Raw genomic sequence first — 16,671 nt, 5'->3', positions numbered from 1 at the left:
CATTTATCAAACATGGCACTCAGTACCTACACACTTTTTAAAAAATCAATTTAAAAAATGGAATAAACATAAAGATATGAATTCTTTAGGACAAAAGGACGCAGCACTCTTGCATATGCTGCTTCTTTGACAACTGAATTCACCTGAAAGAGGACTAAAACCACAGTTTTGATAAAATTTTCACTTTAGACTTAATAATAAGGAAAGTAACATATCCACAGTGTAATGGCAGACTTAAGTTAGTTATTGTGAGAGTGGATGGATGCTTTATGGATCGCTGCTCCTTTTCTCGCCACATCACCTCACAGCATGTCACATCATCCGTCACCATCAGACAGAGATTTATGGCATTCTCCTGCAAAGAGGCGCTTTATGTCGTCTGACATGTGTCGCTGTCTGATACCTCGTCTTCCTCTCCTTTCTCTCTCAGCCTTCATCTTTGCAGACTCTCGTAAAAAGTACCAACCTACGCTGGTTTCCTTTGGTGTAGTTAAGACATAAACTCATTGGTATTCAATTGAAGTGAAAGGATTTAGTGAGCGTGTGGGTTGATGTAATGCTAGTTTCGCATTTTGAATACAAGTTTTATATTATTCCAATGACATCAAAATCTTTCAAAAACATCTGTGATATAAAAAAACATATATGTTTACTTCTGTTTACCTTGTTTAAAGCAACTCTATGCAACTTTTTTCATCATTAAATAGTTTTTTCAAAGTTAATCTAAGATTGCAATAACTTCCATCAGGAGGAATGGTGTCCATCCTGTTTTCACAAACCACCTCAGTTGCCTCTTTCAGTGCCAGAGGAAATGTGTACAGCTTTAAGGCACTAGTTCACACACCAATCTTTAGCTATAAAGAAGCCAGTGAGCCCATCTCAGTATGATTTAATATAATGGCTGAGGCTGAGAAACCAAAGAGGATGGTGAAAGATAAAGATTAAAAGAATTAAAGAGAGTAAATGAACGGAAACTAGACAGTGTCATGGTTGTCTTATGTATAGCAGCTGTACTGGGTTCACACAATCATCTATGGACTCATTTATGCTCCCTTTAATGTGAAAATAGATTCATGTGTTTTAAATAATATACAACTGTCATCCCATCGGCTCCTAAGTGCTCTATACATTGGAGTGGACAATAACAACATCACCCATTAAGGTGCAGTCTCCCACAGACCCCAACCTCTTTTTTTCTAGTGTACACGTGATATTCAGTTCCCGTCTGATCTACAGCCCTGCTTTTCTGTTGTCTGTCCCTGTTCCTTGGTGAGTCAGATGTACTTTCTAATTAACTCACACAATCTTTACACAAAAGTTCACATATTTAAAAAGCATTCTTCTTCATTGTGTTTGTGACCTGACTCGAACCTACCTACTGGCTACATTGCTCAACACTGCCCCCATGAGTCGTGGTATTGCAATGTTTGGTCTGTATTGGTAAGTTTACCAGGAGCACTGTTAATTTTCTGAAAGCCCCCAAAACAAAATTTAAAAAAATCAAACAGAAAGAGGAAGGATTAAACAGAAACCAAGCAAATTGATTGTAACACCTGCTTCCCACAAGCATGATACAAATCTGCAGCTTTTAATGTAATAATCTTGCAAACGTAATACATTTTCCACAAGTGTGATAGCTCTTGCGGCAGCAAACTTTAGAACTATTTCATTTGTAGGGATCTGTTATGTTTGTAATGTTAACATTAAAAAGGAAATTGTGGTTGTTGTTTGTTGAAGCCTTTTTACAAGTGCCAGTAGGTTCCAGTCTGCTTAAGCTCAAGTTAAGGATCAAGGATTGACTTGGATTTGATATTCCAAAGTAAATTTGTGAATTTACTTTTAACTTTTTTTTTTTTTAATTACATGCATTATATATGTTTTCAAACAAAACATGTGATTGTTCTGTGTTTATAGATTCGTCTTATTATAGGCAGTGGAAAGTAATAACATTTAATCAGATTTCTGTAATTAAGTACAGTTTATGGGTACATGTACTTTTTGAGTGCATTTTGAAATCAGTACTTTTACCTTTACTTAAGTAAACTGTAACCAAAGTAACCGTACATTTTATTGAGCACAATAGTCATGTACTTTTTTCACCTCTCCTCATTGTAGTAGAGCCATGAAAATAACAAGACTATCCTGGGAGAAATAAAAAACAAGATGTTGGTGGGAGGTGGCTCAAAAATACGGCCATAACCCGGGAAAAATAGGAGTGTTGGCAGGTATGGCCAAAGGTAAGTGCATGCATATACATAGTCTCATAGTCTTATACAAAAAATATGTTCCAAAACTAATGATAAAATTAATTTTAAAGATCACTGAAACATAATTAATTTTAAGGGATTCCAAAAAATAAATTTTAGGAAAACCCAGAGGAGGTTCACTGATAAAAGTATGTTTTAAAGGTGTTCTAAAGGTCATTGGCCCTATCTTCCCCCTTCTTTTTACGTCCCTGTCTGAGTTCATCTGCAGAATCAAACCGGATCGTGTCCTTTTCTCCTTCTCTCAAAGAGCCCCCCATACTGTTCATACTGGAAAATGTCTGCTGTCATCACAAAGGTACAGTCTACCGCTGCAACACCCCGCACGTCACCCGCATTAATTAACCAATCAGCATCGATCCCGGAGCCGTTCGCGGAGCAGATCTCCACTGTGGAGGGCAGAGACGGGGGGAGATGGAAACGATAACAAGGATCAGCGTGATCGGCTTAAATCGATGGTTTATGGGTGATAAAAAGTGAAAGTGGGGGTGAAAGCACCGGAGGGAGAAGTGATGCTTCAGCAGGTCGGACAGCTCCACACAGAGACCAGGATCCTGCCGGTTTGAGAGCAGACCATCTCCAGGTAACCCCAGCCTTCTTCCTCTATAGTTTAACTCCATTTAAAGTGAGCTTTTAGGTGTTTTAAAGGTAAATGTGTGCAGCTCAGTTGGAGATGAGGGCGCGTCTCCTTACATGTAGAAGTGATGCAGTGAGGATGAGGAGGCGATGGGGAGCAGAAAGTGACAGAAAGAGGAGAATAAATCCTCTCACAGCGTCTCTATAAAGAGAGTAGAGGATTCATCGGGCGGCTTTTTGGTTTTTATCGCGCTGAAAATGAATCATCATGTTGCTGACAGGATCTTTGGTGCAACAACGTACGGAGAGGTGCAGGATTGGGCCGACAGAGGGCGCTGCTGCACCACTTTACACCTGAATAACACGATGGTTCTCTGCAGGAGGACAAAGATTCCTGCAGAAATTCATGCATGATTTATTTCATATTTCTTATCGAGTCAGTAGTTTCTGAACCTTGTGATAGATCGTATAGGCAGGGACTGATAAAGTAGTTTGGAGGCCCCGGTTAAAGACCAAAATCAGGCACTTCTTCCTTTAGCTCAAAACAATCATAGCAAAAGTGAACAAACGATTTAGAGTAATCCTCTTTTCAGGTGAAAAAGCAGGACATATATGCTCACTATTGTTTTTCTGACACTATTTAACATGTATGATTTATCAGCCTAACTAACATTTGCTTGATATGAAGTCATTTGGGGGTCTTTTGAGAGGCTTGGACCTTGATGTTGGGGTCCTCCACAGTGACTTTTTGGATAATCAGAATCTGCTGTGATGCCTTATGTTCACTCTCTTATTTACACTGAGAAAACACATTTGAAAGTAGGTTTAGATGTATGCGTCTTAAATTCTGCGCACATCCGAATACTGTATCTTGACACCCCCTCAAGGTGATTGCTTACCTTTGTTTAATCCACCTATGAGGGCGGGCTCTAACTCAGAGTGGAGTGGGCAAAAGCAGACACATTAAAATGAGCTATAAATGTTAATGCTGTTAGGAGATATTGCAACAGTGCTTCTGCAGCACAATTCTGCACAAACCTACCTTTTATACACTAAAGGCAAATGTTGGTATATGTATTTTATAGTGTAATGTCCCTTTATAATTGTATTTTACCTCTGATATTAATATATTTGTTCATGAAGCATCAGTCTTTGAGCCAACAGAGAGTAATCTACAATATTTAAGGTGTATGAAAAAATGCCAGAACAAAAAAATCATTCATGGGCCCCTATCATCTTTGGTTGAATTGCAAAGAGAAAGGAAACAAAATGCACTTTTAAGCTGAATCTAATGAAAAAAAAAGACAAACGAGGGCTCACTGCAGATTCATTGGAAATCCATATTAATGAAGATCCATGAAAAAGGTGCGAACTCAGGTAGAGTCTCTGGGGAAACATCCATGCACAGAGCAAGAGATAGGACATCTAAAAGAGCATATTAAAAGGTGTGGAAAAGAAAAAAGAATTGCACAATGAATCCAAATTAAGTTTAGACAAAGATGAAAGCTGCTCCTAAAAACCAGTACTCAGAGATTATGTATACAGGTGTATCTCAAAAAATTAGAATTTCATGAAAAAGTTTTTTTCCCCCTGAGATTTAATTGAAGAAGTGAAATGTCCATTTATTCTAAATACAGCTCATACAAAATAAAATATTTAAAGACTTTTTTGTTTTAATGTTGATGATTATGGCTTACAGCTCACAAAAAAAACACCACCTCAAAATATTTAAATATCACAAAACAATAGTACTAAAAGAAATGTTGATTCTTGGAAAAAGGTGCTCATTCATGCACTTAGTAATTGGTTTGAGCTCCTTTTGCATAAATGACTGCATCTATGCAACGTGGCATGAAGCCAAGCAGTCTGTGGCACTGCTGGGGTGTTATAAAGCCCAGGTTGCGATAGCAGCTTTCAGCTTGTCTGGATTGTTGAGTGTGGTGCCTTTCATCTTTCTCTTGACATTTCTCCAGAGATCCTCAATGGTGATCAGGTCGGGTGAGTTGGCTGGCAAATCAAACACAGTATCATGGTCAGCAAATCAGTTTCTGGTATTTTTTGCCTCAGCGTGGGCAGGGGCCAAGTCCTGTTGGGAAAGGAAATCAGTATCTCCATATAGCTTCCCAGAGATGAAAGCATGAGGTGCTCTAAAACCTCCTGGTAGATGGCTGACAGCATTGACTCTGGACTCGATAAAGCACAGTGGACCAACAGCAGCAGATGACATGGCACCTCAATCATCACTGACTGTGGAAACTGAAAACACTGGACGTCAAGCACCTTGGATTTTGTGCCTCTCAGATCTTCCTCTGGACTCTGGAAAGTTGATTTACAAATGAAATTCAAAATTTATGGGCACCTGCCCCTGTCTTGAAAGCAGGACTTTGGACCACCATACAACAGTCCAATCTTTTCTCCTTAGTCAAGGTGAGATGTTTACGATATCTGTGGTTTAGGACTGGCTCAACACTAAGAACACAATACTTTGTAGCCCATCTCCTGGACCTGTCTGTGTGTGGTGGCTCTTGATCTACTGACTTCAGCCTTAGTCCACTCCTTGGGAAGCTCACCTAAAATTCTTGAATCTGCTTTGTGTGACAGTCCTCTAAAGGCTGAGCTCATCCCTGTTAATCGTGCTCCTTTTCTCACCACACTTTTCCTTTCAGTCAACTTTCCATGAATCTGCTTTGATACAGCTTCTGAGAACAGCCTGCGCTTTCAGCAGTGACCCTGTGTGGCTTACCCTACTTGTGAAGGGTGTCAGTGATGATCTTCTGGACAGGAGTCAAGTCAGCAGTCTTTCCCATGAGTGTAGTTGTGTGAACTGAACCAGAGTGAGAGAATCAAGGCTCAGGAAACCTTTGCAAATTGGACTTTTCTACAACATGCTCATATTTTGAGATAGTGGAGATTTGATTTTTGTGAGCTTTAAGCTGTAATTATCAAGATTAGAAAAAAAAGCTTGAAGAAGGCTTGTTTTACTCTCTATGAGATAAATCTAGAATACATGGCAATGTGACTTTCCTATGTAAATGGGGGGGGGGGGTGTTAGGAAAATGTAATAAAACATGTGAAAATTGCAAAAAAAAAAAAAGCATTGGTAATGCGATGGAGTCACCTTTAGACCTAACAAAAAGTTTAATTCCATTCCCAGTGGAATAAAATTAACCAGACAATGACAGGTGATTGATTCTTAGATTGCCTTTCATGTACTTTTAGTTGCTTCGTTTTGGCCAATCAGGGAAGAGTTTTGTGATTAATGTCACCTTAACTTGAAGGTTTAGGTTGTTTGCAGATGATGTCAGGTCATAGTGAAGAACTCCAGATGAGAGGTTGCAATATGTCGTTTATGACTTTGCAGACTGTTCAAAATGAAATCTTGACCTACTTAAGCTGAAAGTAGTGACATGTTAAGACTGAATGTTCCATTAAAAGCCTCCATCTAAATCTAGAGGGGTGAAGTCAGGTAATTCTCACAAGCGGTCCAGTTTTTAACAGTAAACCTTGAAACCTTTCTTTTGTTTTCACAGCTGATGTCCATCCAGTCTTGCTCGTAGTGACAGGAAATCCATCTCTTTCTAGAGTTCTGGATCATTGGGCTCAGCTCAGTAAGAAGAGCTGATCTTTTGGCTCCCAAACAGCTCTTTCTTTGGATCCAGTATGGCTTTTTTAAATATGGATTAAATAACAAACATAGGAAACTGGCTCTCAAACAGGAGCCAGCTCCTGTCGTTCATATAAAAGAGCTGGCTTGTGGATGAGACATCACTGATTGGTCTCTCACCCCACAAGATTATCACAAATATCATAATAGTATATTTGTTGTGGGAGATCTATAGGACTAAGTCAGTTGTGATATCGATCATCCTCACACCAGGTAAATCAGTTAACCTGTGGGAACAATCACTTTTTTGTAAAGTGTAGGGATCATAGCAAATATAAGTAGAAATGGACTGATGATAACTTTCCTCCATTCACACTGATTCCTAACTGCTGTTATTCACTTCCTGCCCCCATCTGGCTTCAGGATCACATGACTGCAAACAACCCATTATCAATCTACCCTCCCCTGCAAGGAGAGATGCAATCTCTCCTTTAAACACACATTTTCCTACAGTTATGTGATATCTTCATATTGTTTTTACGTTTATTAGTTTCTAAATGTTTTTACTATTTACACCTAGCTTAGAAAGTCTCATTTTTGGTTAGAAATAAATGTTCCATCACAAGTCCATGTGACTTTCTGTCTTCTCCTCTTCCTCTTCACCTCCCTGAAAGCATCCATTAACCCAAAATATCCAGAAACCAAAAATAATGGCATGAAATATGGATAACTTCAGACCACTGTCTTCTCAGCAACTCAGATAGTCTCATGCAAACCCATGACTGAGCACAAAGAAACCGGCAGCATAGCATTTAAAGAAATAGGATCACATTCTTCATCTATCTTTAAAAGCTATGCGGCATTATTACTTGCTGGGTAAATGTATGTTAGACATCATGGTGGATATGTAAACCTTTATTAGCTGCATCAAGAAATGATTTGCCTTTCCACATTTCCACCTGTGATTTGTTCCCTCTGCAGTATCACTCACACTCCAGTGTTTAAATTTATGTATGAAGAGACTTGCCTTTAATCATCAACCACTCTTAAGGAGAGCTTGTTCTTAAAACAAATAAAACATGTAGGTTTCCATTAAATCATGATGTCACCATAATGCCACCTTCTCAATATTATCCCTCTTTTTTGTCTTCCAGGATGTCTGTGAATGTCTCGCTGTGGATCTCTCCTCCCAACGATCAGGTCAACGTCTCCGTCTTCTCCCTCATGAACTCCTCCTCTCCCCCCTCTCCTCCCCCCTGGCGAGCGCCCTCCTTCACTGTGGCGGCTCAGTGTCGCGTCATCGCCACTGTGGTTCTGTTCGTGTTCGCCGCCTGTAGTAACCTGTCCGTCTTGATCAGCGTGTGCTGGGGGCGGGGCTACCGTCTGGCCGCTCACCTGCGCCCACTTATCGCCAGTCTAGCATCGGCCGACCTGGTGATGACATTCGTGGTGATGCCACTGGATGCTGTGTGGAACATCACGGTGCAGTGGTACGCCGGGGACGTCATGTGTAAGCTACTGTGTTTTTTGAAGCTGTTCGCCATGCACTCAGTGGCGTTCATCCTGGTGGTGGTGAGTCTGGACCGGTACCGTGCCATCCTCCACCCACTGGACTCCCTGGATGCTGGACTCAGGAACAGACGGATGCTGCTGGTGGCGTGGACGCTCAGCCTGCTGCTTGCCTCCCCACAGGTAGATAGTAGTTGAATATGTGGGTCCAAGCTCGCCTTGACCCAACTGTTGTTAGATCAGGGACCTGATTTTTTTGTTTTGAGGTCTAAACGACTTAAAGGAACTAAAAGTTTGTGGAGTTTATCCATTTGGTTTATTCATCCTTCAGTACTAAAATAGGCTGTAAACACTGCTGACCTCAGATTGCTATTCTATGAGGTTTGGTCCAGATTTAGTTTGGTTTGGCATGGTGCATGATTGTGTTTTTTTCACTGTCAAAAATTGGGAAAAGATTAAAATAACCAATCAACAATGTCCAACTTTTTGGCACCCTATGGTTGAGTAGCAGAGGGTGCTTGTCAGACCCTAAAGGGCGGAGGTAGACTCACTGCACTCCGTTGATTGGTCGAAAAAAATCGTCCAGTCCCACTTTCACATAGCTGAAACATTTCACATATGCATGCCATGGGAAATATTTCACATCCATCTTGAAAACACCCCACAGATAGTGCTTTGGAAGGGCAGGCCCATTCAAGGTACATCCCATAATTCCGTCCCCTTAGCTGTTCTTTCCAATAAAGGTGAAAAAGCCCAAAAAGTAATCTGACAGGCAGCTATTGTCATGTCAATTCTTCATTAGTGGGGCCAGTTTGTAAATTAAACTCTTGCTGAAACTGAAGAAGCACAAAAACATCTTTTCCTCCAAGAGAGCTTTCAGCTAGGGATGCATGATACTGGATTTTTGCAGATATCCGATATGCTGATATTTTAAAACTTATTTTGCCCGATACTGATATTTAATTACATTTTTTTCCACTGTAAAAACACCAATTCCATGCTGTAATACAAATATTTTATTCTACATATTGGTAGTCTATCTTTTAAGAAACAGATTAAACATTTGATCTTTGAGGGCAATTAAAAGCAGCAAAATAACCTACTGGCACTGAGCTCCACAGTGCAAAAAAAAAAAAAATCTTATAAATTTAGATTGATTCTCCTTATTACTCAGCCAGTATGCAGGATGGCTCCTTGAGATACTCCTCACAAAGTGCTTTAAATAACAACAACAACAAGACAGATTCTTAAATGCAAAAAATCTACTGATAGTTCAGAGCTTAGATGTGCTTTTAAATTTTTAAGGCTCAAGATGAATAAAACTTCAACTGAAGTAGTTCTCCTGATTCTGCTTTAAACAATGCATCCACATCTCCAATAATGGAGAAAGGACATCTGCAGAGTGTGTGCCATGCATGGGAGACTTGGCACACAGAAGTCCGTCATTGCTTTTGCAATGTTTTGCGCACTGTCATGTAGGACGACATGCACGTTCTTTTTCTCTGTTTTCCATCTCTGAAACATGTTATCAAAAGCAATTGCGGCTGCTGAGTGAGCACTCCTCCTCATCTATCCACTGAGGCAGTAAGGCTCAACGTGCTAATAGGACGAACACTTGACATCCATATATCCGTGGTGAAGCTAATATGTTTAGCTTTAACGAGGAGCTTCTCTACGTGACAGGAAACAAAGTTTTACAGTTCAGGTAAGGCCACAAGCGCCTACTAGGTATAACGTAGTGGGGCTTTAAATGCATCACTAGCCCACGGAAGCCCGTATATTCTGCCACGCTGAAAGGCTGATTATCAAGAGCTATACATTCAATAATTTTCCTGTTCAGCTCCTTACCTTTGGGTGGTAACTGCTGTATTTTTTAGCTTTGTCAAATGACTTAAGTACAGGCTGCTGATGAGTTTTCCCTGGCATGAAGTTTTGTCATTCTTTATCTTAAGAAAGACCTTGTTGGCAGCAAGAAAGATACACTCTCAAGTTATATCTTGGACTTACAGTGTTTTTCACTTCATGATGCTGGATGGTCTTTGAGACAAATATGACAGGTGGTCTAATAAATTTGTTGAGCACTGCATGTTGAAAGAAGATGGATGGTCCAGGATACCTTTGAGAGAAAGAACAGGAAATTTCCACCAAGAAAAATCCAAAAAAGATGAAAAGGCGACCTCAGTCTCAACTACAACTCCTAGCTAGCTTAAAAGCTAACAACAACTGCCAGTAACTGCCACAGAACACTGCCTGATCAACAGGAGATTACTGAACGCTACCTATTGAGGTAGCATGGGTCAGGGCGTACGAAAGCAGTGGCCCGGGCTGGGCTGCAGGCTAGGCTAAGAGCAACCCCACACAAACCTGCCCCACCAAGCATCTTTCTCCCAGATGCCCACTCCCTCATCAGCAGGATGGATGATGTGAGGCTGCAGATTTCTAACCACCGCTTGGACCACTGTATTTGCTGCTACAGAGGAGACTGCCAAACATAATTTCGTTGCATTTTTACAATGCAATGACAATAAATGCCTGTCTATCTTGTAGTCATCAGGGTGACAGTTTTTTAGGTGCAAAATAAATGTGTGTTGTCGTGCTCCTCCTTGCATCACATGTACTTTACAAGCAATGCAAACAGCTACCTTGCTGTCTTGTTCCCACACCCCAAACTTCTCACACACAGCAGGCATGTTGAGTTTGGCGTCATCGCGTGCGCTTAATGATGACGTCACATTATTAGCCATACAGATCAGCGTAAATTTTGTTATCAGCTGATACCGATAATTAACTTTTTAAGCTCTTATCGGCCGATACTGATGTACTGCCGATAATATCGTGCATCCCTACTTTCAGTGTGGTTCTTTGCTCTTCTTTTAATGAAGAAATGTCCAGTTTTGATCAAACTGACTGAGATTAGGATGAGAAACCAGAAGATCAACTAAGAACTAGGACTTTGCAGGAATAACACTTACATTCAGAGGTTGGTTTGCTGTTCACTTGAATATTATTCTGATTTCTTTTCTCCTATGTCATGGGTGACTACATAAGGAAGTTCAAAGGGTTCTGTTTTCTACAAAGAATCTGTGGTGTCAAATGAACTTTAGTGGTTTTCCTTATCCAAGATTAACTTCTCTTCATCTATGACGTTGTGTTACCTCTGTGACCCTCTGAGCAGCTGATGACCTGTGGCATGTACCAGCAGTGATGAGATCTACAAGCAGGAGTTGATGCATTGCATTGTGTTGTATTTTAAAACCGACCAGGTGCTCTGTGCGTTTTCATTCCTGTTTGGGCCAGTCTGCTGCAGATTAGCAAATTTTGGCAGTGGCTTGTGCTGAAAATCGACTCCATATGTATCTCAAGCAGAGCAGAGTTAAAGTGGCATTTCTGGCATGTGCAAGAGACCAACCAGTGCACATCCTGTGGATTTAGAATACTGACTAGAAATGGAGCAGTTTGCCCTGATGTGAGCTTTCCATGCAGATAGCTGTGTAAACAGAGTATGTGGAATTTGAAGGGTACACTGCCTATCAAGTAAGTCTATGGTTGGTTGTTGAAATGCAAGCAAGAGCAATATTTATCATACCAAACTGTTCTGAACCAAACTAGACTGCATGGTGGAAATGGCACCATGTTATAGAAAAAAATCGAGAAAAAAAATGGAAAGTTTTTGGTGCCTGGTGGAATATCTCTTCTTTAAATACAGAAATATGGATGCATCCATGATTCACCAATGATCATGTAGCAGACGTTACAGCCTGTTTACATGCTGCAGGATAAATCAATCTATGGACATATTCCTTAAACTTTATTGCTCCAATTCATTTTTAACAGAAAGAACCAGCTTAAAACTCTTAAACATGGTCAGAAAGCTCCTCTTGTACAGATTAAAGGCACCTTTAGATGTTTTCTAGTTTCATCAAGTGGGTCAAAAACTGCTTCTTACGTCCTGGGATCTTTTCTTTGAGATGGAAGGATCCAGAAATAAAAGCGTGCTGCAGAGTACCTTGAATCTGATCTGTCAGTGATAAACCTGCAGGGTGAGCAGCTGCTAACCTGTACATCAGATAACTGCCATGACTGTGGGCAGATTACCTGCCCATCTTCTTCTACGCCATTCTGTGTTATTGTTCAGTTTTTCTGCTGTCAGGGTTGTTTCCCAGCGTGCATCAGGTGAGGGCAAAGCTGTTTTACAACATGAAAAGGCCAAGCTTGACAAGCAATCCTAATTCAGTGTGGATCACTGGCAAGAGAGCAGAAAGCAGCTGCAGAGAAGAGCAAACAGCAGTTTAAAGGGAGTAAAATCAATGTTCAGTATTAGTGTTCACTTAACAGAACCTCATCAGTTGAATTGATTGAAAACAGAAACACAACCACATTCATTCTCCCAGCAGCATTTTTGTTATCTTGCTTTTGCAGCACTAGACTTTCCTTTGTTATTGTAACATTTAATGTTTGTTGTAAATGAATCTATCTTTTGTTTTCAAGTAACTCTGTGTTCTCCTGTTATTTGTCATCGGCTTAGAGCCCACTGTGACACACTGCAAAAAGTTGCATTTTCTTTCTATCGATATGGACATTTCTACAAGCGTAGAATTTACTTTTTCTATTCTAAAAAAAAAAAAAACCAACAATATTTCAAGTTTTGTTTTCTTTTTTTTTTCAAACTTAAAGGATTTCCAGTTAGATCTCTTTATGGTCCAAACATCAATGTATATCAAAACTTGATGACAACCCTACTGTGATGTCTGAATGACGATTTTAAATCTAAAAGAACCTTATTTTCCCTGCCATTAATAAATATTTAATTCTTCATAGTTCAGTTCAGATAAAGCACAACCAAATACCTGACAATTTACCCACCATCCTTATTTACCGTGCAGCTGGATGCTGCTGAAAAGATCTCGTATCTAACAGCGTCATCATCTCTAATCAAGTGTGTTGATGTTTGTGTTGTGCATTAAAATGGCTTTAATACACAACATGGAGACAAAGAACGTCTAGAACTGGAGCTTCTTTGTCCCAACTTTTAATTTAAAGTTTGTTTTATGGAAAAACAAACTTCAGCGCTGTTTTTCTGTGACTTCATGAAACTCATCCATCATCTCTCCTCGCTCTCTCCATTCTCAGCTCTTCATTTTCCGGGCCATTAAAGCAGATGGAGTGGACTTCACTCAGTGCGTGACCCATGGAAGTTTCCAGTATCGGTGGCAGGAGACGGCATACAACATGTTTCACTTTGTGACGCTGTATGTCTTCCCGCTGCTTGTCATGACTTTCTGCTACACTCGCATCCTCACCAAGATCAATGGGCAGATGCACAAGAGCAAAGGTGTGTGACTCTACAGAAGACTAGGAGGGACATTTTTACACCCAGTACCACACAGCAGCTGCTGAGTTACAGTATTACTCATCACATACAAGGTCTTACTAACTTTTATGGTATCATTAATGCTTGATGAATTTATATTAAAAGAGACTAAATAGAGACCAAAAAAAGCAAGTATAGTCTGTATACCAGCGCATCGCTGCACTACACCACAGTAGGGTATTGGTTAGATTTAAATGGCCAATCCAGTCAAGCGACCAATCACAAGGAAGTTTTGATCAACCAATTAATTAATCAATCATTCGGTCAAACTATGTACAACACCAATTTATAACCAAGAGGGCTCAAAGAGGTTAGATCTAGACCAGTCCCTGTGTGTGAAGATGCCTTAAAAGTGATGGCAGAACTGCTGTTAACACTTTCACTTCCACACTAAGAAATCCATTAGCAAAAAATTATTTGTTGGTAAAATTGTGTTCCTGCCGCTTCCTTTAACAACATTTGAGGTTTTTATTTTTCAGATTACCCAATCAGGATGCAGATATGGTTGACTTGCCCGTTTAGGGTTATTCTGGACATGTATGGATTTCTTTCATTTCTGCTACAAAATGTTGTTTTGTTTCCACATAAAATCATCCCAGTGAGTAGAATTTGTTTAAAAAACCTTTAATTTATTTAACTAATATATTTCTTGACTTATCTGTAAATATTTTCAAACAGCAATGTAATTTAATAGAAATCAAATACAGCCCACAATGCTAAGTTATTCACTGTAACAGAAATTCATTGAACATTTATGAACAGTGATGTAAACAGGCATCATATTTCCACATCACACTTGTCTAACTTTCTCACTAGACCACAGAGTGTGACACTATGACATTATCAAACACCTGCATTCACTTTGAGTGGTATGCCACACAGCACTGCTTTTTGTTGACCATTATGCCTAAGAGATACTAAGAAGCAAACATCATGGTTTCTATCATTACTGCAGTAAATACAACAATAATACATCTCTTTAGAAATGTTCCAAGTACAAAATTTGCTTTCACTAACTGGCAACTCAACTGAGTGATTGACCCAGGTTTCTGAGGAATCCTAGCTATATATTTTATTATCAAATATATTTCCTTAAACAAAAAAATGATTGTTACAGGGTCTAGAAATGATATGTGGAAAGATTTTTTTCTTTCCTGGATGTTTGCTCTTACTCTGTGAGATTTCTGAGTAGCTGTGCAGAACCGAGACACATCCGTTTTTTTCCAATTTTCAGACAATGATATTTATGCACAGCAGTGCCACCCAGTGGATATAGTAGGTGTTGCATACACTATTCAGTGAGATAAATGGAGATAAATAGTCTAAGATAGGTTTTCAGAGTTTTAAATATGGTTGTGAAAAAAGGGCTTCATATGATTAATGGACAGGGATACTTAGTGGATTAAAAGTGTGCTTATTCATACATTAAGGGCTTCATGTACACATCAGGATACTCTGTGGAGACAGGGAATAAGAAAAGATGAGACGTGTCTCTAGTCAACCTACTCGGAAGACTCTATTGGGTTTTATAGGCACATGTAGAGCTTTCAAATTTCAGCCTTTGTTTTCATGATTTTTAAAGAAAATATTGTAGTTTGTCTAAGCATAGAGCTGGTTTTGTCCGTGATTTCTTTACTCAGAGTTTTCTTTGTTGTTCCAGCAGAGGGTGAGCACTGCCTCAGACGAAGTGGAACCGACATGATCCCCAAAGCCCGAATGAAGACTCTGAAGATGACCATTGTCATCGTCAGCTCCTTCGTGATCTGCTGGACGCCCTACTACCTCCTTGGGATCTGGTACTGGTTCCAGCCAGCCATGATCAAGCACACGCCAGAGTACGTGAACCACATACTGTTTATCTTTGGGAACCTGAACTCATGCTGTGACCCGGTCATCTACGGCTTCTTCACCCCGTCCTTCAGAGCCGACCTTGCTGATGTGTTGGTGTGCTGTCGTCGAGGTCGTCAAGCTAACAACGCCTCACCTCGATCCGTGGACCGTCTGTCCGGGCGATGTCACGGAGCCGGCGTGGAGATGGAGTCTGACCTGAGCTCAAACCCGCACAGTGGGAACCCTGGATAAACAGACGCTGCTGTGACAAAATAAAGATTTTAAAATGACGATGTCAGCGGTTTCAAGCTCAGAGAAATCCATCAGGACGTTTGCATGGTTTCGTTGCTCTGTGGAGCGTTTCTTTGAGCTGTGATGAAGATCCTCGAGGTCTGCACAAACCCTTGCTTATTGCAGTTTCTCACGGTAACGCCCTTTCTTGTTCTCCATGGATTCTTGATATCACGATGAGAACAAATGTGCTGCAAGACCCATGAGTGCCAAAACTCACAAAATCAATATATCCTCTAATAAAAAGGGAAGGTTTTACCTCCATAAACAGATATCAGCATAATAATATATGCAATGAGATGTTTGGGGTATGTAGTGCTTGTTTCTTTTTGTAGTCATTCCCAGTAGATGCTTCAGGAAAATTTAGTAATCAGAGTACATGTGAAGAGCAGAAAAAGGAGGAACATACTGGCCAAAAGCAACCCAAACTGAGAGATATCCAGACTTACTTTGCATTTGAGTGCAAAAGTGTATACAACAAGATTTTTGCGTTTGTTGCACTCTGGTTTTAATTTACAGGCTGAGTAAAACTGAGTAATGATGTTTCAGGAAAAGTGTGGTTGTGCAACAGCTGTAAATTTCTGTAGTTCATCGTGGTTAATCTCCCCGTTTTTAAGCATTTTCAAAATTCCACAACTTTGCATTTTGTAGGACCTCCTGCAGATCTGGCTTTGTTTTGGAAGAAAATAAGTTACTTTAGATAAAATGAAGATTATGACATGAGCTTAACTGTGAAAAAGGAATTTGTTATTGATCAGAAAAGAAATAAGGGAACAGTAAAAGGTAAAATCTTTGATAACACAAGGCTCAGATGACTTGACTTGTCCACTGAGCTGGCTGTGAGTTTTTTAAAGTGAAATGAGACATTAAGTGGTGGATACATTTTACGTCACTGTGGCTGCAGGGAAATGCTGAGATGAATCATGGTTTAAAAAATTGAATGTACAGATGATGGATCTTAATTGATCAGGATTAATGCGTTAATGCTGATGGGCATTTGTGGATGCCTTGGATGCTGCCATTGTATCTGTGGCTGTGAATGGTGAGAGCAGGGAAGTTGTAGAACAGTGCACCTACCTTGGCAGCGTAATCCATCAATCTGCTGACTGCAAGGCTGAGATCAACAGCAGACTTGGCCTTGCACATGGGGTGGTATCTGAGCATGCAGACAAAAGTCAGAGTCTTTTGGTCCTTAGTCCTTGATCTTACTATACTCTGGTGAGGCC

The 16,671-nt window shown here is 40.1% G+C and overlaps 1 protein-coding gene across 1 annotated transcript; it reads left to right on the top strand.

Moving 5' to 3' along the window:
- Nucleotides 1-7,599: 7,599 nt before the first annotated feature.
- Nucleotides 7,600-15,406, top strand: LOC121524055 (gonadotropin-releasing hormone II receptor-like). Its single transcript, XM_041809228.1, has 3 exons — nucleotides 7,600-8,136; nucleotides 13,084-13,285; nucleotides 14,988-15,406. Exons 1-3 carry the CDS (start codon nucleotides 7,600-7,602, stop codon nucleotides 15,404-15,406), a joined length of 1,158 nt encoding a protein of 385 aa, XP_041665162.1.
- Nucleotides 15,407-16,671: the final 1,265 nt, after the last annotated feature.

Source organism: Cheilinus undulatus, linkage group 16 (genome assembly GCF_018320785.1).
Source record: "Cheilinus undulatus linkage group 16, ASM1832078v1, whole genome shotgun sequence".
Classification (NCBI taxonomy): domain Eukaryota; kingdom Metazoa; phylum Chordata; class Actinopteri; order Labriformes; family Labridae; genus Cheilinus; species Cheilinus undulatus.
This window is presented reverse-complemented; position numbering and strand designations above follow the sequence as displayed.